Source organism: Ambystoma mexicanum, chromosome 8, assembly GCF_040938575.1.
Source record: "Ambystoma mexicanum isolate Mex_15411 chromosome 8, UKY_AmexF1_1, whole genome shotgun sequence".
Lineage (NCBI taxonomy): Eukaryota > Metazoa > Chordata > Amphibia > Caudata > Ambystomatidae > Ambystoma > Ambystoma mexicanum.
Window position 1 is genome coordinate 1,560,657,385 of NC_090929.1, and position 27,705 is coordinate 1,560,685,089.

Genomic DNA, 27,705 nt, shown 5'->3' on the forward strand with positions numbered 1-27,705 from the left:
GAAGTCCAGCCTAGACCACAGCCAGATCAAACAATTCCTAGGGGCTCTAATTCAAACAAAGGACGGCCTCGTCTTCCCCTCCAACGAGAGGGTCCAAAACATGCTGTTTCAGATCCCTCAATATGTGGCCGGTCGAGGGGTGACGGTACGCAAAGCAATGCGCTTGCTAGGAATGATGGCGTCGTGTATTTATTTGGAACCTCACGCGCGCCTGCGCATGCGCCCAATGCAAGAGTGTCTCAACAGCCAGTGGTGTCAGGCCAGCGGACTATGGGACGATCTAGTGGTGGTCTCGCAGGCCTTGGTTCTCTCGCTACGGTGGTGGACAAAGGAAAACCTGGTTAGAGGGAAACCCTTTGCCACATCCGCGTCGGAAGCCACTCTAACCACAGACGCATCCCTCACAGGATGGGGGGGGCTCACCTATCCCATCAGACTGCTCACGGAGTGTGGACTCCGAACGTAGCATCCAAACACATAAATCTACTGGAGCTACTAGCTGTGTTCAAGGCGCTAAAAGCCTTCCAGGAACACCTACAAGGCAAAACAGTGATGGTCCTTACAGACAGCACCACAGCCATGTACTACATCAACAAACAGGGGGGCACCCACTCTCCAGGACTGTCCAAACTGGCCCAAAATATATGGAAGTGGGCTCTCAAACAAAACATGTTCCTACTGTCACAACATGTACCAGGGGAACTCAATCTGCTGGCAGACAAACTCAGCAGAGATTTCCCCCTGCCCGAAGAGTACGAATGGCGACTGCACGAAGACATCGTCTTCGACGTCTTCACGCAATGGTGATTCCCAGAAATAGACCTGTTCGCAACCCTGGAGAACTCACAATGCCAAAGTTACGCCTCCAGGTACCCCCAGAACCAATCCAAGGGGAACGGTCTGTCGATTCAATGGTCAGGGAAATTTGTTTATGCTTTTCCCCCGACTCCCCTTCTCAACAAGGTGGTGCACAAGATGCACCAGGAACAAGTGACCATGATACTAGTGGCCCCAATGTGGGCCCGACAGCCATGGTTCGCTCACTTGATGGAGATGTCTCTATCTCCCCTAGTGAAACGCCCCTGCCCGTACAACATGCTGTCACAAGACAAGGGCAGGACTCTGCATCCATGCCCGCAGAGCATGAATTTAGCAGCCTGGCTCCTGAGATCATAGAATTTGGACATCTACAGCTCCCGCAGAGATGCATGGATATCCTCAGGGAAGCCAGAAAACCTAACACTCGCCACTGCTATTCTAGCAAGTGGAAGAGATTTGTCATCTGGTGCAGAGGAAAGAGCATCAACCCGATTGACTGCTCTCCCACACATTGTTCTATACCTGACCCATTTATTGGATTCAGGTCTAGTGTTCAATTCCATTAAAGTCCACCTAGCGGCACTTTCTGCATACACCACTTCCCAACTCAGTGTTGTGGTGGAAGATCCCTGTTATAAAGGCCTTCATGGAGGGAGTAAAGAGAATACACCCCCCGATAGCTGACCCAGCTCCCGGATGGGACCTTAACGTGGTACTTACCAGATTCATGGGCTCACCATTTGAACCCATGCACAAAGCATCTCTTAAAGACCTCACTCTTAAGACTGCTTTTCTAATAGCTATCACCTCCATCAGGAGAGTAAGTGAACTACAGGCTCTTTCTGTTCTAGACCCCTTCGTTACAGTTCAGAGATAAGGTGGTTCTACGCACGCACCCAAGGTTTGCACCGAAAGTCATTTCGAAATTCCACGTAAACCAGTGTATAGAACTACCATCGTTCTTTCAAAATCCTTCCTACTTGGGAGAAAAAAGTCTGCACACACTAGATGTGCGCAGAGCGGTCATGTTCTACATGGAAAGAACCCGACCACTGAGGAAGACTAATCAGTTCTTCGTCTCGGTGGCAGCAGGAAGAGAAGGGGATGCAGTTTCAAAGTCCACTATTTCTAGATGGATTGTTCAATGCATCACTCTCTGCTATACTCTTGCTAAGAGAGAATTGCCCTTTAAGCCAAGAGCACACTCTACTCGAGGCACGGGGGCGTCCATAGCATTCATTGCAAATGTTCCCCTTGAGTCCATCTGCAAAGCGGCTACCTGGAGTTCTGTGCACACCTTTACAAAACACTACTGTCTAGATGCACACTCGAGATCTTACTCCCAGGTGGGACAGTCACTATTAAGACATCTTTTCTCTACTGTTCCTTCTCATAACCCACCGCCAACTCCGGGTACTGCTCGCTAGTCTATGCACAGCATGTGATTCTAAGCAGATTAACAAACATCAGAAGACAATGCATTACTTACCGTAAAAGCATTTCTGATGGTTGTATCTGCTTAGATTCACATGCGCCCACCCTTCCTCCCCGCTCGGATGGAAGGAACATAGACTTCCTTTTATATCTCTTTTCTGTACTCCCTCACGTCTAGAAGGCTCCCTCAGGGCAGAAAAATACAAACAGAGGGACCTCGACACATGAGGGATTGTGGGTACAACGCACGTCACTATAGGGATAGTGTTTCAGACACGCCTTGTCGACATCCCCTTTTCGAGTACGAAAAACAAAATGCAATACTCCGCAGTGACCACTGGATGTCGGACCTATGCACAGCATGTGAATCTAAGCAGATACAACCATCAGAAATGCTTTTACGGTAAGTAATGCATTTATTTATATATACACACACACACATCGCGTTCAGGTAGCCGCACCCCCAGGCACATCAATATGACTCGCTTCACATCAACTCCCATTGCTCGTGGGGACCTTTTCCTGTCCGCCCCACCCCCAACATATGGGACATGAGTGTCAACGATCTACTGCTGTACAGTATCCACACAAACCAATATCTACAAGGAGCCTCCAGTTTATTTCATTTTCCAAATCATTTCAATGTATAATGCAAGGTTTTCGAATTAGACTTCAGAAAGATGTACAGTGCACCTACATTCTTCTGATGAACACTTTTCATGATTGTCTTTAAATGTCTCTGCAGGCTTTTCGTGAAGACCTTGAAGGCCTCATTCAGGATCAGATGCAGAAGGGAAATCACCCATCTGGCCTCTTGGCGTTACAGCAAATAGCAGATTATGTTATTTCAAGTTCATTTGGTGGACTTGCATCGACGCCCCTCAGTAAGCAAGAACATTGTATGTGGCATTTTTCATACTCTCATAATATGCATACTGTTTGCATCCATACCATTCGTAATATGATCTGTGTTTGATGCCCAAGTAAAGCATCAGTTGCACAATGCTGACATAGGTACACAGGCCTACACCAGCTTGTTGTGTGAATTTAATTTTTCTTCCTGTATATACCATTTTGCCATTAGGCAAAGTGTGTCGGAGTATGTCTTCAGTTGTTGCTACACCAGGCTATCTTTGAACTCCCTTTTTGTGACAATTGAAGTAAGTGTTCTCCTCACACAAAGAAGTGTTCTATTGGGGCCACAACATTTGTAGTTTGTTTAAATATATGTAAGCTTTCTGTTTTTCCAATGAATCTGACAAACCTTGGAAAAACATCACTGGGAGAATAAGTTCCTTCTCGGTTAAAATGAAAAAACACTCTGTTCACCTTCCTAGTGGTGCCTTAGTGTGAGCAAGGATGTGAGGAAGTTTGAGGGGGGTGAAGATGTGTCGGGAGAGGGGGGGCTTTGTATTACACAGGAAACCCATCACACACTCCACAGCATCCACCCCAGGTGTATGCCTGTATTTCTTCCGTTGCATACTCTGGCCCCTGATCCAATGCAGAAACTGTATTACTACGTTACGTTGTTTTCTTTGTTAAACAAAATACACATGAAAAATTGGCAGTGTCCAGGGGCAGTTTGTGCAATTGTAGACCAATGTATGCCATTTATGTGGCTGTGGATTGACATCTCACAATTGGTCAACATTTCGCAAATAGCCCTTGACCACTGGCAAGGATTTGGTTACAAAAATGGTTTAGCATGGATTTTTCAGTTTCTATATTTCCGCTCCCTGGAGTGTAACATTTTAATAAGACATGCACTTACACCGAAAACTGTATTTTACATCATTTGTTTGTAAAATAAAGTATTGGGCAGTTGCTTCATTGAACAATTGTAGCCAGTTTGAGCTTTATTGTGACGGATGAATGCATGCACCACCAAAAATAAATGTATCTCAAAATAGCCATGTGCCTAACTGCCTAAATAAAAGGATTTTGCTGAATACATATTTGTGCCCTCGTGCTGTCTTCCTGGCTATTCAAATAAGGCACTGCACAATGTCTTGCATACTTTTTTGTAAAATAAAATATTTGTAATTGGACATGTGATGTTTTGAGAAATTGTAGCAAACCTTTAGCTATTTTTGTGACCACCAATTCACTTGGCCCCAAAAAATTAAAATGGGCCTGGAATTTGCCACACTTGGTCTAGATGGCCCGACCACTGCCAAATACTTTTCTTTTACAAATAAAAACAATGTAACATTGTATTTGCTATATCATCTGCATTCATGCTCCAAGGCTCTTTGCTTCTGTTCATACACACATGCTGAGATGAGGCAAGCAACAGGTGATGGACAGGTGGGTGTCGGTGCCAAAGTACCATGTTGCACAGGATTGTTACACTTTAACGGCCTTTCCTACTCTAGCACATAGAGGCCCTGCCAACCCACTTCAGTCTTTAATTGAATGCCTTTTGTAAACCTATGACTAAACCAGGGCACCTCATCAACATATCTTGCTGCAACTAAGTCTTGAAGGTACATTTACAAAACTTAGTAATTTAGTCTCGCAATGCTTTGCATTCTAATACATTCAGGCTTTTGTTCAAGATGGGGAAAACAAAGCTAGTAATGTGGAGCGGCTTAATTGTTTACATTTTTGTATAGAGTATTATTGAAAGACAAACATCTTTCTACAGACTAGAACCTGGAAGATGCAGGTGGTCAAAATTTGATGTTTCAGATTAGGCTCAAATTCCTGCATCACCACTTAACTGGAGTTTGTGATCTTCGGCAAATAATTCTATCTCACAGTGACTTATCCATGAAAAGTAGAAGTTCTTGGAATTGATTCTGCCCACAATGTATTTTATAAATTAAATGTCCCACACTTTCTATTGCCCCATAAATAAGTGACTAGTCATAGAGCGCTTGGAGACCATAAAAATGGCAGCGGTGCAAGGTATAAATCAACATTACATTACTCCAACGTCCCGTCCCTTTTCCTCCATACTTCTGGGAATCCTCCTAGGGCATGGCACCAGAGCACTTTTTTCGCACCGTAAAAAGTCATTTCTATTGTGCAGTGATGGCGTGGCTAGCCCACGCTGACCGCCACCCACCAGCAACCCCGGTTAGTCCTTTTTCTGCCTTGACTGGATGCCTTGCATGGCACGCAGTGATTTTTTCCTGCATATTTTTTCTAGTTCATTTTTTTTGTTTTCCGCATGTCAATGCAACACCATTTAATCCTTTTATGTGAGTTGTAACCGTTTTTTCATCATGCACGTCAAGTGGTAAGCATTACGCAGCAGCAGATTCACATAGCTTGTGCCTGGAATGACTAGCTCCCTAACAGTTAGGTAGAATGTAATTCCTGTCATGCTTGTTTACCTTGCGTGCTGTGCCGAAGACTTCTAAATTGGGAAGATATTTTCAAAATGACTCCTCTATGCATATCGGTGAAGTTGTCGACCGCAGAAGAGGTCGCTCATAAGTAAGGGTTTCTGCTAATACTTTGGCACCCATGTTCATTTGGACGGGAGGAACGTAGGTTCTTCAGCGGCTAGCCACCGCTTTACCAGTGCTCGCCCCAAGGCCTTCACTGGCGTGTGAACCGAGGATCCTTCAGGGCCTAGTACCAGGTCTGGTGGACCCGAGGTGACTCCTCAGCATCTGGAATCTACCGGGCTCCCTGAGCCCCAGGTTCACCAAACTTTTACGGTAGCTCGCTCAGATGATTCCTCCATGGTCTTAAGCACAGAGCTCCACCTTGAGCAAACCTCCTGGTGCCTCATTGAAGGTGCATCATGGTTTCTCTGGTAAGGCGGCTCTGAGTCCTTGAACTAAACTTTCACAGGACTCCACTCAGATGCATTACAGGCCCCCCCAGATGGCAGCACAACAACCTTTCAAACGTAAGAATGCCTCAGTGGCATTTACTCATATTGCAGAAGTATTTTCCGAATCTCATTTCAGATTCCACAAGTTCTGCACAATAACTGCCGCCTCCGGTCACCCTGCACCCCTACGCCCCACACAATTAGCAAGGGGGCTGTGGTACAGGTGGACTGGTCTGACTTTGTGGGCGACATCCTATTCAATCCTAGTCAATGAGGTATGTGGCATTGCCCATGGGTGCACCTCCACGACACCCCATACTGTATCCTACCCCCACATCAATCTGGACACCAACCACATCGTCGTCATCCTCATAGGGCAGATGTTTTGACCGGTTTCAGAGGATAATGCACTCTGAGGCTGTGGCGCGTTATGTTCAAATTCTAATAAGGTTATGCCACAGCAGCCTGTACAACATCAACCTATTTGCCAGACACCAATACTGCAAACACCTGGGCCTTCAGCTCTAACCTCTCACCCTACCATGCCACTTACTCACACTATCACAACTGGCCCAAATGCTACAATGGAGTCCGGAGCAAGGGGGTGGGGAGGAATCTTCAACCTATGGCTACGGGCACCCCAGCAAACTCCTGGTGCCAATGTACCCTCTTCGGATCCAGTTATTTTGGATATGACTGTAACTGAGGACGTCTATCAGAAGGATGTGTCTATCTGCTAAGTGTTTCCATGACAGAATGTGGGGGTTCAGGAATGTCTGTGCCTACCCATGCCAGAGGAAATTTCTTCTCAACCAGGTGTGCTCGGTTTTGTCTCTTGAGCATCAAGACCGGTCAAGAAGATCTTTTTGGAAAAGATATTCTAGCTAAGGCGGAAAACATTATGGAAAAGTCCAATCGGTCAGCAAGAAGGTGGAAGCCATGGATCAACTGCAGTCGGATACTGCTCGTTTGTCATGCTTTTCTCAGCCCTAGTCTTCGGTAGTGGCAGCAGCTACTCCTTTTTTTTCCTAAATTGTCGGCATCACCTACGGCGCAATCGCTTACACACCTTTTTAAAGGAGGACAAACCTTTGAAAGCTATTAAGGTGTATTCCAATGCAGCACTGCACCTTCACCAGGCTAACTGTGACGCTATGCTATCGGCTGTTAAACAGTTGAGGGAGATTGTTGATTTCCAACAGTTCCTGCCTCATGGTGGTTGCAGCATTTAAATATGGACTCCCTGAGGCCAAACTGGTAGCCCAAGACTTTTCCTCAATCCATAACATTGCTGCAGCCTAAAAAGCAGTTTGCTTGGGAGCCAACATGCACTGTACAGCTTGGGCCAGATCGACTCCTTTCAATAAAGGCGTACAAAATAAAATCCTGGATCTTCCGTTCGAGGGAACAGATTTGTTTCATTAATCTACAGATGAGCTAACCAAAAAGAAAATGTCTACCCTAACAAAATCCTTGGTCTTTACTAAGGCCCCACAAAAATCCTTTCAGTAGTCCATACAATCTGGACTGGATTTCAGGTCAAAACGTTTTGGTGGCTACCAAGACAGAAAAGGTAGTCGGCTAGATAACCTAGCCGACAAAGGCGCAAGCAACAGAGACCTGACACAAAGGGATTCTTCTCTCCTGCCACTACATCCTCTACAGACACCAAAAAACAGAGGCATCTGTCCGGATCCACTAGTCACCAGTGGGCAGCAGAGTTTCAGAGATCCACCTTAACTGGCGTTTCATTTCAAAGGATTCCTGCATCATCGCGGTGGTCTGTCGAGGCTACCAATTAACAATTCCTCCTTAACCACCTTCATCTCCTTCCCTCCAAGTAGGTTCAAAGGCCCTGTTCCTGTTGGTCATCAATCTGCTGCATATCAATGCTGTAGACAAAGTGATACTCTTGCCGCCTTAATGTTCCAAAGAGAAAACAGGCTGGCCTGCGGACAGTATTGGATCTAGCCTTCCTCAGTAATCCTCTCCCTTTAGAGATTTAGTTTGCAGAGTGCTATACAGCTGTTATTGAACTACTACTTACCATTTATTGAGCCTTAAAAGACTTGCGTGCCTCCTAAAGTGAACGCTGATACTTGTCAGTTAATTTTTTGTGTGTGCTAGTGTCATTTCAAAGTCAAAATTCAGATATTTAATTTGTTTTCTATTCAAGGCTAACTAGTTTTCACATTTATTTCTGCCACCCAAGTTGGAAAATCCTGTGTGGCCCTCAAGCATATGGTCCTGAATTGCCATGACTTGCAGCCTCTGCATGGCTAATAACGGGACGTACCACTGTAGTACATTTCCCTGCTAGCACCGGTTGGCATTTGTTTCCGTTGACTGCACGTCAGCGCTGGTGTGGTTGGGGCTGCATTGGGTGCACGGCTGTGCGTGTGTTGAAAATTTGTCCTAATCAATACACGTTTGGTGCCAAAACATGCACTGGAAATTCACTATCACATTTTAGAGACCCAGTTAGATGACCTGTTCCTCACGGAAACATTGTTGCAAAAAGAAAACGGTCCAGCAATTGCCTTGGCCACTCCGCAGGGCTACAGCATTTTGTGCAAAAAACAATTCTCCAGCATGGGGTCTGGCATGGATTCACATGCTCATGAATATTCCCCGTCGTCAGGCTAGGAATCCTCGGTAAAGAAAAAACCAGTATCAGTTTCGTTTCTGATCTGTCTTTCGCAGTAACAACCAATCACTGGTCTCTGCGTCATACTGACCACAGCCAATGACTGCCCTCTACCTAAGCACCGCCTCTGGCAGCCATCTTCAGATTTTTACCGCACGTTCATGTGTTGGGATCCTCGTGCTATTGCTCTCGAGCGTTAGTGCTATTTTTTTCACATTTTTTCTCAAAAAACTTCGTTTTTTTGGTCAAAAGAGCCTCAAGCTCCACCGACTCTCCATCCGATCAACGGGGACCCGTGTCTGATTCGTCTGCGCCCCTCAAGGGTGAAGATCTCGTCGAGCTACGCTTTTGGAGGACTCCAGCAGTTTCTCAGGCCCGGACATGGCCCAGGAGAAGGGAAGCTCGACGCCCGGAAAGCTGTTCAGGATCTGCCCTGGATGCCAGCTGCAGAATGTCTTTGAGGACGAACACTCCTTTTGTCTCTACTGCTTACATGAGGACAAGACGCACGTGGAGAAGGACTGTGCGTTTTGCGGCAATATGCCGGAGCGGACCATGAAGGACCGCCATCAACGTCTCGCCAACTGGCTGGAAGGGAAGAGCCCGTCAGGCGAGAAGAAGAGGAAGAAATCCGAGCGGTATTCTAAGACCTTTGAGGACGCCAAACACAACACAAGGCCAAGCACCGCGAGTCCGCTGGCACCGGGAGCGCCGAACGGTCGGGCTCTACGGGCACCAGGCAGGGCGCACCCTCCCCGGCACCTTCAACCACGAGCCAACGCTCTGTGTCGGGTAAGAGGAAGGGCGAGCACCCGGCGAAGCTCCTGGAGAGGCCCCGGTCGAGCTCGAAGGCCCCATCGGAGGGGGAGCGAGGCAGTGTCCCCCCCCCCCACCCCTCAAGGATAAGGCGGTGAGCGCACCTAAGGTGGTGAAGGCCTTAATCCATCCGGCCAAGCCCTCTATCGATACTGTCGCGGCGGCCCTGGCTCAGCCTGTGGAGGCTACACCAGTGGTGGCGACCTCGGGGCTCAGAGTCTCCCTGCCACCTCGGAGGGAGTCCTCTTTTGTGCCCATCGATAGGACCCCCGTGAAACCCCTGGCGGGGAAGAAAAAGGGGGGGGCAGGGCGTCGTCGTAGATTCGGCCTCAACCTCAGAGGAAGAGCTGATTGAGGTCTTAAGCCACGGCCTTGGCGTGGAAGAAGACCGGCCCGTCGGGATAGATCCCGACGCAGGTGACGACGACATCGTCGAGGGTGCCGACGGGGCTCCTGATCGCCCGTCGGATTCCCCTCTGCCAGTGCCGCAAGACAACTCGGCGGCCATTTTGTTGGCTATACAGTCCTTATGTTCAGAGATAAGGACGAGACTACCGTTGCCGACGGAGGAACCTCTCCCGTCGGGGGATCCTTAACCGGGACCTTCTGGTGCTCCCCCACCCAAGAAAAGAAGGATTCACCCTCTACCTCCTTTTCAGCCGTCGTGCCCCGTCCAGCCCTCCTCCCCGTCCACCCGAGGGGATGATACGGGGACTGACACGGCAGCGACGGGTACGGACGACGAGGATCTACCGTCGTCACCTCCCACCAGGGTTTCTCCGCCCGACGAGATTGGATCGTTCCACTCCATGATCGCCAGGGCATCCGAGCTTTTCCAACTCTGCCCTGAGGAGAAGAAAAAGGAAGGATTCCTTTATCAACGGCGCGAGGCCAAGAGGAAGACGGTCCTCGCGGTGCCTCTACTGGACGACATTTGGGATGAGGGCCTCGCCCTCCTCAAGAACCCTTCCACGACGCCAGCTAGAAGAGACCGGTACGAGAGGAAGTACCGGGTCCCGGACGCGGCCCCCCTGTGCCTCCGGGCGCAGCCTACCCCGGACTCCGTCGTCTCCGCGGCGGCCAGGAAGAAAGCGGGGGGGGGTGCGGCCTCCACATCGACTTCCCCACCGGACGGCGAGGGAAAGAAATTGGACGCTATGGGACGCAGGGTCATCTCGTCTGCAGCGACGACGATTAAAGCGGCCAACGCCTTGGCTATCGTGCCCGCTACGACAGGGAGCTATGGTACAAACTGGCTCCCCTGCTGGACTTCCTACCGGACGACAAGAGGGCGGATGCCCTGGAGATCCTACAGGAAGGCGAGGTGGCGTCGGACCACGCCATCACTATTGCGACGGACATCGCCGACACTGGGTTTCGCCAGTTGGGCAACGGCGTGTGCCTTAGGCGGCGTGAATGGCTTAAGGCTACGGACTTCCGTCAAGACGTACAGACCAGAGTCCTGGACATGCCGTTCGATGGGAACAACCTGTTTGGGAAAACAGTGGACGATTCCCTTCAGGCCATTAAAACGGACACTGAGACGGCCCGGGCCCTTGGGGTTCTGCAGCAACGACGGACGCCCTTTCAGAGCAGCGGAGGCAAGGGCGCCTCCAAAGGTTCCGGCGGCGGTTTCTCCACCTACCGTCAAGCGGCCCGCTCGTCGTCTCAGGAGGCCTACAGAGGACGAGGCAAGTCTGGCGGACCCCGCCGTCGTCGCCAAGGAGGTCAAGGCGGCAAAGCCTCGTCGAAACAGGATTGAACCGGCCGTGGGGTCGGGCCCCCACCGAAGCACCCCAGTGGGAGGCCGGCTGGCGAGCTTCGTCAGCGTGTGGGAGTCCATCTCCACCGACCGTTGGGTGCTGGACGCCTTAGCCCGGGGCCACGCGCTCAAGTTTCAAAGAAGGTGCCCGCGCGTCCCCCCCGTGGCCAGGAAAGAGCTTCACGTCCCTCGGCTTCTCCTGGAGGTAAAGGCGATGCTCAGGAAGGGCGTCATCGAACTCATCCCAAAGAGGCTTCGGGGCTCCGGAGTTTACTCGAGATACTTCCTCGTGAAGAAGAAGACGGGAGGATGGCGCCCCATCCTAGACCTGCGACGTCTGAACAAGTTCATCAAGGCGCAGAAGTTTCGGATGGTCACCCTCCAGCACGTCCTGGGGCAGCTGGAGGAAGGAGACTTCCTGTCGTCGTTGGATTTGGAGGATGCCTACTTCCACATTCCCATCCTAAAGGGGCACCGAAAATTCCTCAGGTTTGTGGTCCAAGGGCGTCACTACCAGTTCAAAGCCCTCCCCTTCGGACTACGGTCGGCACCCAGGGTATTCACCAAGTGCCTTGCACCGGTGGCGGCGCAGCTGCGCCGCGAGGGAATCCACGTCTACCCCTACCTGGACGACTGGCTCATCCGAGCCAAGACGAGGGAGCTCGCCGTGGAGCACACGGCAAGGACCGTCCAACTTCTCACGGACCTGGGATTCTCCGTGAACTACGCCAAGTCCCACCTGGTACCCGCGCAAAACGCACTGTTTCTCGGAGCGAAGCTCGACAGTGTCCCTTCTGGCCTCCCCGTCGGAGGAAAGGACCAGGTCCATCCTGGGCAAGGTACAGCGGATGTTGGTTTCCGACGCGGCCAAGGTGAGGTCCATCAAGTCCCTCCTCGGAATGATGTCTTCTTGCATCTACCTCATTCCCATGTGCAGGCTCCGGATGCGCCCGTTGCAGGAGTTTCTGGACGCGCGCTGGATCCAAACGACGGGCGGCTTTGAGGAGAGGATCACACTCGACGAGAGTTTCCGCCGAGCGGTCCGGTGGTGGGGCACCCGCGCGCATCTGACGGCGGGCATGGACTTCCAGACCCCAGACCACCAGGAGACAGTGACCACGGATGCCTCCCTGGAAGGGTGGGGAGTGCACTCCGGAAATCTGCACGCGAGAGGCCTCTGGCTCCCGACGGAGAAGTTCCTCCATATCAACGTCCTGGAGCTCCGTGCAGTGTTCTGGGCCCTCAGGTCCTTCCTTCCGTCCCTCAAGGGCAAGGTGGTGAGGATCTTCACCGACAACACCACCACCATGTTTTACATCAGGAAACAGGGCGGAACCAGGTCCCCAGCACTGTCCAAGGAGGCGCAGGACCTGTGGCATTGGGCAGTCGCCCAAAGGATGTTTCTGGTGCCGTTTCATCTGGCAGGGATAAAAAACACCATCGCCGACTCACTCAGCAGGGAGCTGCGCTCGTGCCACGAGTGGGAACTACGGCAGGATCTAGGGGATCGCCTCTTCAGACGGTGGGGCACACCCCAGATCGACCTGTTCGCGACGACGACGAACTCCAAGTGCCGGAGGTTCGCCAGCAGGTTTCCCCAGGCGAGGAGCATGGGCGATGCTTTCTCGTTCCCCTGGGAGGGCCTGTTCCTCTACGCGTTCCCTCCTTTGCCACTGCTAATCCGGCTCGTCAACCAGCTCAAGAGGTCACGGTGCAGGATGATCCTCGTCGCACCTGCGTGGCCGAGGCAGATATGGTTCCCGGACCTTCTGGATTTGTCAGCGTCCCCGCCAATCAAGCTGCCGGTGGACGCGGATCTACTCTCCAGGGAAGGAGGCGCCATCCTCCACCACGACCCGAAATTGCTGAACTTGCAGGCCTGGCTCCTGCAGCGCTAGAGGTTGGAGGATACGACATACCGGCCGACTGCAGAGAGGTTCTTGCAAAGGCCAGGGCGTCCTCGACTCTTAAATGCTACGGACACAAATGGAAGAGGTTCTCTGTCTGGTGCCACGCACAGAAGATTAACCCTCTATGGATTACGGCTCCCCAGGTACTGCCGTACCTGCTGACGCTGGCCAAAGCTGGACTGGCACACGCGTCCATCAAGATTCATCTTGCTGCGATCTCCCGATACACCAGAACCACGGGCCGGTCGTCCCTGTGGTCTCATCGTCTGGTGAAAGAGTTCATGAAGGGACTGTTCAGATCGTTCCCGCCGGTGAAGGCGCCGGCCCCGGCGTGGGAGCTCAACGTGGTGCTGACCAAGCTCATGGGACCTCCGTTCGAGCCTCTGCACTCGGCCCCGTTGAAGTTTCTGTCGTGGAAAACAGCGTTTCTTGTGGCCATCACCTCCGCACGACGGGTGGGAGAGATCCAGGCCCTTTCCTGCAAGGCCCCGTACTTGACTTTTCACGACACGAGGGTAGTGCTCAGGACGCACCCCTCCTTCATGCCCAAGGTACCGTCGGACTTCCATCTCAACGAACCCTTGGTGTTGCCTGTGTTCTTCCCGTCGCCTTCGTCGCCGGCTGAGAGGACTTTGCACTCGCTGGATGTGGCTAGAGCGCTGAAGTTCTACGTGGACCGCACGAAGTGTTTTCGGAAGAAGTCACAACTCTTTGTGAACTTTGGACCTGTCAATCAGGGGAAGGCTCTCTCGAAGGCTTCCATTTCCAGATGGCTCTCCGGCTGTATCATGTACTGTCATCGGTTGGCAAACCGACCGCTGCCTGGCCGTCCGAGAGCCCATTCCACCAGAGCGATCGCAGCTACCACGGCGTTCCTTTCTGGTGTGCCCCTGCTGGACATATGCAGGGCTGCTACGTGGAGGTCGACGCACACCTTCACGAGATTCTACTGCGTCGATCGGGATTCCAGGGAGGAGTCCAGGGTCGGCCAAGCAGTGCTGCGCAACCTGTTCGCCTTAGGTGAGCCTGGTGAGGAGGTAAGATGCTTAATGTTGAGTTTGATGTAATGCTTAATGTTGAGCCTTTGCCACCTCCCGTGGTTGTGCATGTGTGTACTGCTATGTATACTTTATTCATGAGCATGTGAATCCATGCCAGACCCCATGCTGGAGAAGGAACAAGTTACTTACTTGTAACTGTTGTTCTCCAGCATGGGTCTGGCATGGATTCACATGCGAACCCTCCCGCCTACCCCTCTGCGGCTCTTCACTTGGTCATACTGCCACTTCACGTGCTTCCAAATCTGAAGATGGCTGCCAGAGGCGGTGCTTAGGTAGAGGGCAGTCATTGGCTGTGGTCAGTATGACGCAGAGACCAGTGATTGGTTGTTACTGCGAAAGACAGATCAGAAACGAAACTGATACTGGTTTTTTCTTTACCGAGTATTCCCAGCCTGACGGGGAATATTCATGAGCATGTGAATCCATGCCAGACCCATGCTGGAGAACAACAGTTACAGGTAAGTAACTTGTTCCTTACATGGGCTAGGGATTGGGGTGGCTATTTTAAGTAAGAAAGAACTTGGTCTTTTTGAGCCCAACATAAAATGTACCAACTGTGAAATCTCCCATGCCAAACTGACTACAACAAACAAAACCTGTATTCACTTTATCCTCATCTACCGTCCCCCATCTGACTTCAGTGAAAATTTATTGAATCTACAAAAAGCACTGGACTGCCCAAAATCCTAAACCATCCTTTTAGGTGATCTTTACAGTTGGAAAGGGGACCCTAAAGACAAGGAAGCTATACAACTTGAGCTTCACCATGCCAATGTAAACATCCATGTAATAAATCATGAGCCAACATAAAGGGACACCCTCGATTGGGTGGCAGCTCGCAACATACTTACTGGTGCAGTGGATACTGAGCCTTGTATCTGGTCAGACCATGGGAATCTTAAGCTGCAGGATTGACCTCCCTAGAACAACGGGCCCATTAGATCTCCTCCCAAGAAAAATCTAAATGGAAATTTTAATAACTTGTCACCAGAAAGGGCTTCATATCAGTGGCAATCGTGGCAGCCTCCTCTGACCTGCATCACCCTTGTCACTTACTGGAGGTTTACAAACACCATCTATCCATTCTATTAGAAGAAAGACCCCCTTAGACCACTATCAGTCTGGATCGACCTAACAGATCTGGTTCTCCCCTGAACCCCAACCTTCTTAAGGGGAAAAGACGTGCGGAAGGAATCTGGGCTAAAGACACATTGGTGGAAAATGGGGGAAGTGAAAACATGTAGAAAAAATGTATAAAACTAAGATCTTCGTAACACTTTTTTTTTTTCTATGCAGGAAACAGTTCTCGTAAGCTGTTTCAAATATACAGGAATTGGGGGGGTGGGGAGAAACCACCACCCCTTTCCCAGTCATTTTCCCCAGACCCTACGGTCTGTGACAACGTCCAGAAAGCTTTTGGGGATAAAGTCTTGCCACGTGATGCGATCCAAGCCTGCCGCACCAAACTAGAGGTTCCTCCTGATCAAGCCTCTGAACCGGGTCTCAGGAAGGAAGACTTGGACCCAGGTTGTTCTTTTCAAAACATCTCTTGTAAAGAAATTGAAGAAACCCTAGCAAAATTGAGACCCACGTCCTGCTCAGATTTGCTGCATTCCAAAGTGATCCTAGCCAGTAATAAACTATTTGCTAAGTTCCTGACTAGATTCGTCAACGCCTCCACCTGACACGAGCGTACCGAAAACCATTAAGGAGGCGGTAGATACACCCCTGGTCAAGAAGCCTGGCCTCAATCCTAAAGACCCTGGCAACCCAAGACCCATTACTAATACGCCTTTCCTACTCAAAATCTTGGACAAGGTCGCTACTAGTCATTACAGGGCCTTTTTGAGGCATCTGCTATTTTGCCCCTACTCGTTCAGGTTTTAGGTGGCACTACGGGATTGAGAATGCTTTGATAAACCTACAATCACAAATGCTGTAATGACTGGAAGGAAGTAAAACTGGCTTGCTGATTCTTTTAGATTGGTCAGCTGCTTTTGACTTGCTGGATCACTTACTTGCTCAATACCTTGGCCTCCACCGGGAATTGCTCTAGTGATGTCGTGTGGATAGACCTATTCCTTAGTGAAAGACACTCCAAAATCTGTTGGGCTAAGAGCCCCCATTAAATATGGAGTTCTACAAATGTCATGTATTGCACCAGCCCTTTTCAATCTATAATATAAAGCCATTATGTGACCAACTCAAAGCTAGGAGTCTGCATTTTACCAGCTATGCAAACGACTTAGCGTTGTTAATGTACCTCAGTGGGGACTATACCGATTTAGCAAACCTAACCTCCATCTACTCATCCATGAATTGATTGTTAAAAACTGGGTGTGTATCAATGGTTCAAAAACTGAACTCATGATTTTTGGCACAAATTAGGTAAGAAATAAACTGGGTCAAGCATACTGAGTTCCTGATAGATTGCAATACTAGCCCAGTCGTGAAAACATGCAAAACCTTGGGTACAGTATTCGAGGCCTCTATGAGCGCTGATGCTCACGTAAACAACCTAGTCAACAATACCAATACATCTAAAAATACTACGACCAATACACGGGTTTCCCGCAAAAAACTGTAACCCTGGTACAAGCAATCATTATGCCACGCCTGGCCTATTGCAATGCCCTTTGTGGGGTAGGGTGCGAGTAAGGAGAGTATACACAGGCTCCAGGTTGTTCATCCCCAGGAAAGAGCATGTATCCAGTTACTGAAGGGAGCTTCACTGGTTGCCTGTTGCAGAGAGGATCCTTTCTAAGATCCTCACATTGACTCAAAAGTGCCAATTTGGTAAGGTTCCAACATAACTTAAACAAATGTTAATTAGGCATACACCAAGCGCAACATTATGTTCTAGTTCAGCAAACCTACTCAGTCCCTTGGGTGAGGTGAACAAGAGGAAAGGGTAGCTCCTTCCCAGTCAAGTCGCTATGGCCTGGAACGCTCTTCCATAAAGTCTTCGCAAGGAAGAACCACCAACTACTTTTAGAAGGAAGCTGAAAACTTTGTTTGGGTAATTTGTTTTGCCCTTGTTTTTCTCGCCCTGTCCTTTAAATCCTGTGTTTGTTGAGCCATGATGCCTGCGGGCTATTGCGCATTAGAAACAAATAAGAGAAATTCAAGATGGTAACGCAAACTCTAATTCGATCTACCCTTTATCGGGGAGACTTACTGTGTGCTGTGGATTTAAAAGATATCCACGTGCTGGACCATGAGGGTGGTCAGGACCCAAATCCTCCCTTTAATAACTTGTCTTCACAATAGGATTTGGGCAATTTTATTCTTGCGAAATTTTTATGAATAAAAACATTTTTGGGAAAACTATTCATCTGTCATAAAAGGCTGTCCTCAGAACGAAAAAAACATTGACTTTATTCAGTTTCATTTGAGGGCAGGTTTTTTTAGTTAAAGACCCCCACTCATCCCTGGTAGATTTGTCTTCTGGGGGGTGGGAATACTTGGTATAGTTGGGGCCTACAGTCCTCATCTACTTCTTTTTCATTTTGTTTTTTTTTTTCTTGCTGTTGATAAACTAACACAGTTTCTCTGTTTTTCTGTGTGTTTAATACACAGTGGTGATCCTAAATCAATTCTTCACTTCTTTAGGATAGATCACACTGTACTCTGGCACATTGCATTACAGTGTGCCAGTGCAGTGTTATGATAAGCCGACCGGTTTCTGTGGTAAAAGACCACTTTCATCAGGGCTTTAACCACTTGTATTGCTGTCGGAATTTTTTGAGGCTGACTGTAGCTTCTTTTCATCCAAATGGACCAAACTGTATGAATACAGAGCGGGAATGGGGAGGAGGAAAGGAGAGGAGGAACATTCATGAGAGAAGTTCTGGCTCTATATAGTAACTATTTATAGCCTGATGTGGTAGGTATCTTGCCCTCCACTCTGTCTTCTCTGCCTAGGAAGGTCCTTGGTGATTCACGTGTAGACTTCAGTTCTACTGCAGATATCACTATTAATCCAATGTATCCATAGGATACCTTAATAGTAGACCATGCAATGGATTTGGGTCAATTACTACTTTGTGGTATCCGTTTTTTATGACATAACTTTCATTACCTCTTAAATTACTTCAGGCAAAGTTCATATGAACGAAAAGGTACCAACATAGCTCTGGTTATGTATGTTAATGAGGTACAGGTAAACCAAACCAGGTAAGTGGCACACAAAGGGGTATAATACCATAATACCATAAGTCTATACACCGGGCAACACCTTTGTGAGAAAAATTCAGACACACTACGAAATGGTTGAAAAAGTAGTAATTAAACTAACCTGTTGGCCCCAAGGTCTTTATCATTTAAATATGGGTCATACAGGCGTGGTAGTGGCGGCTGGGTACTGGCAGGTTGTCTCTGCCAAAGCAACACACTATATAAGGTGCAGGCAATACACAGAAAAAGAGAGAAAGACAAAAGACAACGAGAATGTGTCAGTTTTGCCAACCCTGCTGGAGACAGAAAAAGCCGAAAGTGGTGTGTCTCTTTCGTTTCTAAATGTTACCTTTATTTCTGTGCTGTGTGGGATCTGTAGCTTGTCTGCAAACCGTCTCCCAAGCCATTGTGTGAGCCGCGATAGTGTCGCGGCTTAAAAATAAACAAGTGATCTAACTCGCGTGATATCTACTATACCTGTGCTTCCTGATTGGAGCATGCGTATTTACTGATTTTGGAGCGACCGATGCACATGCGGTGCCCGACGCACGAACACTGGAAAATGTAGTCGCCAAGGCTACACATCTGTTGTCCACCTACGACAATCGCATACATGTGTATCTTCACCTCCACAACTCCAGTGTGTCTTCCCATTTAGGAGGATGGCCGACAACCACCAAATTCGTATTTGCTAAAATATGAAACGGCATGCATGTGCGCAGATCACTCGATCTCAGTCAACCATAACAAATGGAGTATAATTCGATTCTACACAGTGGCTGAAGCAAAATGTAGGTTGGAGGTGTGTCCTAGGGAGTGTCGCCATGTGTGGCTTTCCTAATTTATTCCTAATTACAAAACACAAATTAGACTCTGGTTCTATACACTACATTGTTGTCCCTTCTACAGTGGGCCACACTGCACCTAATTTCCAGCTGATCTCTAGCTGACTGGATCTGGTGTCTAACGATTAGATGCTATTCAGGTGTCTAAATCCCAATGCAACATCTACACCCCATGTCCTCTGTTCGAATTACATAAGGAACTTGACATAGTCGACCCAATGTCCTCACTGTGTTCATCTTTCATAATGTTGCAAGGCTTTGCCAAGATGTCGGTTCGTTTAGGCCTCTTGTATCTGATTTTAGTCTAAATATCCATTGCAGGTCACGGCGAAATAGTAGGTCATGCAGGTTTCCTCCTCTTGATGGAGCATTCACTCTCTCAATGATGGACCATGTAAAATTCTCAGGGACATGGATTTTGCTGACAAAATGTTCTACCATTGTTGCTTTTCTTGTGCGAATAGATAAGCAGTGTTCCGCCAACCTGGTTCTAATGGGGCGTTTTGTCATCCCTATGTAATGCAGGTTATAAGGACAGGTTATGATATAAATGACATTCTTCGTGTTACAATTGGTCAAATCCTTCTTTATCCAGGGGTATTTTAACCCAATGTTAATCTCTTTAGTTCTGATAGTGCTTGCACAGGAACTACACGTGCCACATGGGTCCTGCCCTCTTGGTTTTTCTTGGTTCCATATTGTTGCCTGTAATGGACTAACTGGCTCTTTATAGGTATGTATCAATGAGTCTTTTAGGTTGTTTTCCCGCTTTTGATTGCAAATCTGGGGGATTGAAGTAGGGATTCAGACATTCAGTATCGGCCAGAGTTTTAGTACCTCTTTTTTTTTTTTTTTTTTTTTTTTTTTTATTTTGTTGGTTAGAGGATTTAAAAGACACATACTTACACATACCTATTTCCACAGTGCACAAAAAATGTCTGTTTCAAATGGATTGTGTCCACCCACTTATTCATCTTTGATACAAGTCTGCTTGCAGCTTGCTTGTGATTTATTTTTGTAGTATTGGGAGGCGTGCAGCATAGTCATGGCCCTCAACCTCCGTCCCATCCTCATCCGTGAATCGACGCTGGTATAAGTAGTACGCGCATCGCCATTGCCGCCGTTCCTCCGCATGCTAGCAAGCTTTGGAGGATTACTCGCTCCAGCAAAATAAAACTGCGTTTCTTCAATCTAAGTCAAATGATGTCAAGACCGAAGACGGGATTCAAGCGGTGCTCCGACTGTGCAGCCAAAATGTCCGTAACGGAACCGCATCAAATCTGTTGTGGTGCCTGGGTGTGGACCAGAGTTGATGATTGTGGCTCCCGTCGGTCAATGACTGTGAAGGCCTTGATAGAGGAAGGGGAAACTCGTGGCAGGTAGGACCCTTTCAAAATCCTCTTCTGTTACCCCACCAAAATGACCTCTTTGGATAACTCAACGGATGTTTCTGTGGACAAAAACCATGCAAAACGCCAAAAGCGTGGTCTAGGTCTCAACACTAGTCATCCTCCAATTAAAAAAAAATAAAATAAATAATCCCAAAAAAAAATCGAAGAAGCGACTCCATAGATCGTTGTCGTCTTCGTCTTCCTCTCCTGACAGAACAGGCACTTTCCAGAGAAAGTCTGTGTCACCAGCTGACTGGGAAAGATTGCCTTTGAAAATGCTGGAAGTCTTTCAAAAGGCATCGCAGTGCCCATCAGAAAGAACCTAAGAAATCTACTAAGTCCACCGCGCCTCACAAGACCGACAGGACGCCTGTAAGTCCACCTCTTGCGCGCCATTGAGCCGGGAGGAAAGACTCATCAACATTTCAAAGATGTCCTCTTTAAAACACAGGCAGAAGTCAAAACGTTCCTCCTCAGCTACTGATAAGGTACGTGTATGTACCTGAGCCCTCGAAGCATCTATCAAAGTCTGTGAGACCGTCCATGCTATCAATGCCGTTATTGTCTTCGCCTTTGAATATTTTCAAACCCGCGGTTGCCGCCTCAAGTCTTTTAAGCCTATACCCAAATCTGTTTTTTTCCTTCAGAACCATAGGATCCATTTTTGTAGAGGAGGATCAGGATGTGCCTTTTGGCTTCCATTGCAACCAATGTACATGAAGAATCTGACGAGGCAAGTGTTCTAGACACTTCACCTGAAACTGACTTTGCTAACCCATAGTTGTTGGGTCATTCTGACTCTTCTTACAGGGCACTGTAAGGAAGGCATTGTATAAACAGTAAGACACACAAGTGACCACAGTTCAAGGGTGTTTATTGAACTTGGGTTTGAAAAACATCGGTCTAATCCTAAATCTACAGATGGGAGCAACCTACAGCTATCAAATAAGAAAATTCCTAGTTGTCTTGTCAAAATAAAAGGGTCTATACTAATAAACTTATTGCCAATCCTTACCTCTAAATACAAATAGTGTGGGAAACCGTCTTACGAAAAAGAAAGTGTTCACAAAACGGATGTTCAGGCCGTTGGCCTCCCTTCCTTGCCGTTTTCAGCACAGGACAAGCAAGTTCCCTCGAGCATAGCACAGTCTCTGGCTTCTTTAGCACGAATATACAGTTCAATCATTGGCATCGGGGCCTGCTGTGCCCAAGTCTCTTTGCCTACCAAGGTCTCTGTGTTCAGAGGGCCTGATGCGACCAAATAAACAATACCTTTTTTTCCCCTCTTTCAGACTTTCACAAGTAATCTTTTTAGGTGATTTACTATTCACTTCGGATCCCCCTCAGCCGGGCTCAGATCCCTTTTTACAAAATTGGTCTCTTTTGGCCGGGTTTGGCCAAATTTCAATTGGCATCAACTATCGAAGACTTTCGAATGTGCACAGGGTTTGGCTTGACCCGTTGCAGGACCACTTCGATTTCACAATTCCTTTCCTCTTAACATTTGCCACCTTTCAGTTGGATATCTAACGGAGTCTTTCAAATGAGCACCCACGTGGTGCCAGACCACTGTCTGCGGTATCGTATCTTGGATTCAAAGGTCAGTCACTCATCTGCGGTTTTAATTATATTTTTGTTGCTTGCCACATATGATTCATACACTGTTCTCGTCAGTTTTCTCTATACAATGTTGCTACTTGCAATCTTGGCTTCAACACAGACCGGTCTGGTATCGGTGTCCCCAAATCACCGACTGTGCGGACTTCACTGGTGCTGCTTTGTTGTAGGTGCCAAGGACCGTACCACGGCAGCAAACAAGTCTCCTCACCTTGACTTTCGATGTGAGATCCCGTGTGTACCTCCGACACACAATGCAGGATTATTCAGCCTTGATTGCTGGTCGTGTTTCCTATTTTTGAAGGTTCTTGAAACTGTCTTTCATTGAAAAGGTCAAGGGTACTTCCCTCCTTGTAATCCTCTTCAGTCTTGCCGTCTTTCGCCTTGCATGAAACTGCCATCTTGGAACTGCAGCTTCTTCATGTGCTTTGCCTTGGTCAGTGTGCGCTTTCGTGCTACGCCTTTAATTCGTGTGGGGGAAATGTGATGGAAGTAAGGTGTCTAATGATCAATAATTGCCTTACCATTTTACTGGGACATGTCGGGTAGGCTCGGGTGTCTGTTCTCTCTGTGAGCTGTCTGTGAGAAAGTGTTTGTTTGAAAGGGGTGGGGTTGGAGTTCCTAAGCATCCTACCTGGTGGGATGGGGGTAAAGCTGTTACAGGGAAGGGGATACTGCGTCTCGCCATCAGATGTCCCACTCCAACTCCCCAAAGACCCCTCACCTAGGTCCACCCTCACGAACTGGATCCTAAAGCAATGGCAGTGTCCTGCCATCTGGATGACTGATCTCCAGGGACTAGCGGGTGAGGCACCTTCTGATTTCTCACAGCAGTGATGTAAAGTCTGAATATTTAGGTTGCAGGAAAACCAATGGCCATAATAGAAAATAATGATCTTAATTACATCCTTGAGAGTGGCCCCCCAAGAGAGGCTGTATTGCCCTTTCATATGGCTTTGAGGACTAGAATATTGGAGAACGGGCTTAGGCCAGACTGCACACATGCAGTGAATAAGAATTTACCAAAGGGATCTAGAGTTGCCTCCATTGATCCAGAAGTCTTAAGCACCCTGCACCAGAAAGTGGTGGTGGTGCTGCTGCAGGAAGCAACTTCGTCCTGAAAGGCCACAGCCTATCCATCTACCCCTCCGAATTGGGAAAACGAGAGAATTGATACCTTTTGGGGGTGAGGGGCAACCTTGTTCTCAATGCTGGTAGTATGGCCCTCAAATCAATACATGCTACTTGTGCCTTGGCCAAGTACACCCACACCTTGTGGGATGTCATTACCTTAGCAGTGGAACACATTCCTGGGGCGAGCAGAGGACGTGTTTCTTTTTTTTTTTTTTTTTTTTTTTTTTTAAAACCTGGTGCAAGATGGCAAGGATGCCATGTGCCAGTCACTACAATCTAAAGCCGACCCCATGTTCATCCAACAAATAAAGGAAAGGTACCATAAAAGTGGTATAGGGCCGAGGGTAAGCCTGCTGTATACTCTGCACCAACGATTACTCAAAGTGCCTATCCACACAACAACGTTCTCTGAAAAACCGCCACTTCACTTAACCTGGCCACCATCAACTGATGGTCCAACAGGTCAAAGGCTGCGCACCGGTCCAGAAGCATGAGCATTGTCGTCTGCCATAGGATCCTAGACTTCAGATCAATCATGGCCGTCTCTTTACCATAGCCTTGTCTGAAGCTGGACTGCCATTTATTGAGGATTCCCTGGTCATTCAAATGGGCTTTAACTTGTGTGTACGCAACATGCTCCCATATTTTTAATAAAACAAATGTATTAGTTATGCGCTGATGGTTACCTGGCATTGTGGTGCACAAGCCCGTCGTTTTTTGTTGGTTTTTTAAGGAGGAGTGATCCACGCATTTGTGAGTGGTTGGCGCAGCGTTTTCTTTAAATTATCCATTTACAAACTTGAAAAGTGAGCTTTTCAACAATGGGGGTGGGGGGCATGCTTTTATTACCATAGCTGGACATAAATCTCCCTTTAACTTGTAGGTTTAAGTTTATATTTTCTTTGATGGACCTGAAAATTGATTGTTTTTATCATCTTGGGTTTACACATAGTCGCCCTTGGATGATCTCCAATGGATTTATTAATTTCTTGGCTCTTCAGAATCTTATCTTTGATTTAACTCTGCTTCCCTGTTGTAGCATTCTGGATTGAAGTACACCAGACAACGTCTTTATTAACAACAGGCTTACTAGAGTTCCATGGTTTCAAATTGCGCATTAGCAATTCTACCATCCCAAAAACCTTTTTCGAATGGATTGTGTCCTCCAACGTATTCCTCATCTTTGAATATCACGTCCTTCTTCGGCTGCTTCGGAAAACCTTCGGCAAAGGGCGCCCTGCGTGGATTGCGTTGAGACGGAGACCCTCAAGGGACATCGACGAGGGTGATGTCATTGGGTGATAAAAGTAGCACGCACGTCGCCCTTTGGCCTCAGGTCCGTTTTTATGCAAACTTGTTTGCTTCGGCGACTCAGCGCACCTCGTTAGTTAATAGACTATGCAGTTTTGTGAAAATCCATCGATTAATGTCCGCGTCCTCCACTCCGACACTTCGCACGGGTTTCAAAGAGTGTGACTCGAATATGACGATCACGGATCCACATCGTTCTTGCCTGTGGTGCTTGGGGGAAGGCCATGACCCAGATTCCTGTTCAAAATGTCAGTCGCTGCAAAAACAAAAAAGGGGAAGTTACAGGTAGGAAAGCAGTCCAAACCTCGTAATATCAAACCCGATCGTGCCTCAACCGCAGAGTCGCGAGCGAGTTTTCCTCGACGCAAGAGAAACAATCGAGGTCCCATAGTGGCTCACGCCATTCTTCGTTATCGACGAAGTGATCGAAAAGGAGGCACCATCGGTCGCCCTCCACTTCATCCTCGTCAGGCAAAACCCCTAAGAGTAAAATTCCCTACCAAAAAGTAGTCCTCTGCGGAGTGGGAAGCATTCCGCATAGAAATTATGAAAATATTTGAACGGCAGGGTAAGCCTCCATCCGCGCCTTTTATTGAAGCCAGCAGAGAGCGGTCTCGACCAGACACTCGCGCTACCTCAAGCCCGGGTGGTTGAAGGAATACTCATCGAGAACCCTCAAGGAATCCAGTGAGTAAAAGTCACTCGAGACGTGACGGGCGTTCGAGATGGTCGAAGCCTGCAGAACCCACGAAGCCAAAATCTTTGAAGGGTACCGTTGATTCGTTGACACCATCCAAGCCATCTGCACCATTGACACCGACGCCTCTGTTGACGCCAAAAGTACTGGTAGTATCAGCTCAGCCTCCAGATCATGAGTTAACTCATAAAAAGGATAAATCAAAGTCTTCTTTGAAACCTACACCACCTGTTGGTATTCCTGACAAATCCTTCACCCCTTTGCCACGAAAGGAGTATTTCAAATCCCTTTTTCATCTTTGAATAAGAAGAAAGGTCCGATGACGAGGATGCCCCTTTTGGGCTCAAATTTGGAACTCCAAATGTGCCGGAGTGCTTCATTTCGGAAGAGAGCAAGATGGAGGATCTGTGATATGCTCTACATAATGCCAGTGGCTTTGATACCTCTCCTGAATTGGAGTTTAGTAGGCCAGAACCTGGAGAGTACCCCGACTCTTCATACTGTCACCTAATGTCCAAGGTTGTGGAATACCTAGGCTGGGCTAGACCTCCGGTACAGTTTGTTCAAGATGATCTAACGGATATTCTGGACTAAGGTCCTCCTACAGATCCGATTCTACTTTCCCATGTGGCTCTACAAAATAGGGTGGCCAAGAATTGGGAGACCCCGGACACCAATCCTGCAGTGGACAAATCTCTCACAAGGAAATATCGCCCTTTCAGTAGCAACCCCGGCTACCTGTCCAAGCACCCCACTTTGGAGAGTATGGTGGTCCAGGCAGCGTACCCTACCATCCCTGCGGATAGGGACAAGCGTGTGGATGGAGGGGCACAAAAGTTATTTTCAGCTGGGAGTATGGCCCTGAAGTCTGCCAACTCCACATGTGAATTTGCAAAATTTTCGTACACTCTCTGGGAGTGCATATCCAAGGCTGCAGAGCACATTCCAGAACGTAAAGGGACGGTTTCCTAGCTATCGTTAAGGATGGAAAGGAAGCCTAGCGCGAGTCCATTCAGTCTGGATTGGACACTGCGGACAGCAGCATCAGGTCCATGGCTAAAACCACCGTAATGTGCAGATTTGCGTTTTTGCGGAAGTCAGGTTTTGCACCGGTTATGCAAGCTCATCTTCTCAACATACCATTTGACGGGTCTCACCTTTTTGGCAGCAAGACTGACAAGCCTTTAGAGTTTGCAGACCTCTGAGGCGGCTGCCAAATCTTTAGGCACTGCTGTTGGGTGACCTCAACCTATTCGTCCGACGGGACAGCCAAGGAGGGGACGATCCTATCGCTGCTGCTCCTCATTTGGAAAGGCGAGCGGAATGGCCTGTCAAAGAGGCCAATGGAAAATCCCTTGTAGTGGATAAGGTAAAGGTGCAAAGCCAGCTCCAGCTACCTTGCCATCAGCAGCTGCAGCAACCGCTCCAAAACCACTTTGAGAGCTTGCGTCACGAGTCACTGGTGGGGGGGCATCCGGTGGGGGGGGCAGACTGTCTCAGCATCTCAAAGAATGGCAAGCCATTACTTCAGATGTTTTGGCTCTGGAGACAATAGCCCAAGGTTACTGTCTCCCATTCATATCGGAGCCTCACACCAATCCACCAGCGAAACTCTTTGAGGATTCCAGACTTGCTCCTTGTGCAGGAAATATGTACTCATAGAACCGGTACCTGTAGCGGAGAGGAAGAAGGGTAACAAGAAGTAAGGGGAATACCAACCCAAGATGGACGCAGGACTGAGACCCATCTTGGATTTGAGATACTTGAACAAGTTCCTCAGGAAGGAAAAATTCAAGATGGTCGCGCTTTCTCAGATCCTTCAGGCCCTCCAATTACAGGATTGGTTGGTGTCATTGGACCTTCAGGATGCTTATTATTATGTGCCAATCCATCTCAAGCACAGAAAATACCTGAGGTATGCTGTTGGCGGCTCGCACTAAAAGTTTTGAGTCCTGTCATTCGTGTTGACCTCCGTCCGAAGGTCTTCACCAAACTGGTGGTGGCAGCGCATCTCAGGAGAGTGGAGGATTCAAGTCTACCCCTACCTGGAAGGTTGGCTGATCAGGGCGCGTTCTCGCGAGCAAGCTTGAAGTAAGTCGCCTGCCGCTCCCTTCACAGACTGGGCTTCTCCCTCAATTTTAAGAAGTCAGATGACACCTTCCCAGCAGCTCCACTACATCGGGGCTGTACTAGATTCATCCTTGGGGAAAGAGCTTGCCACCCAAGGGGAGGACTCGAGACATTCTTCAGATGGTTACCAAACTGCCCAGAATGTTCCGGCCTTCGATTTCT

At 48.3% G+C, this 27,705-nt stretch overlaps 1 protein-coding gene across 6 annotated transcripts in view; it reads left to right on the forward strand.

Moving 5' to 3' along the window:
• Positions 1-27,705, forward strand: part of ADD3 (adducin 3) — a 1,740,558-nt gene that overhangs the window by 1,104,687 nt on the left and 608,166 nt on the right. For 5 of the 6 annotated variants that reach the window (XM_069611763.1, XM_069611762.1, XM_069611761.1 and 2 more), the window contains one exon: positions 2,999-3,152. In XM_069611763.1, coding sequence (XP_069467864.1) covers positions 2,999-3,152 — 154 coding nt within the window. The remainder of the gene's footprint in view (positions 1-2,998; positions 3,153-27,705) is intronic. The other variant, XM_069611764.1, reaches the window with a different exon arrangement.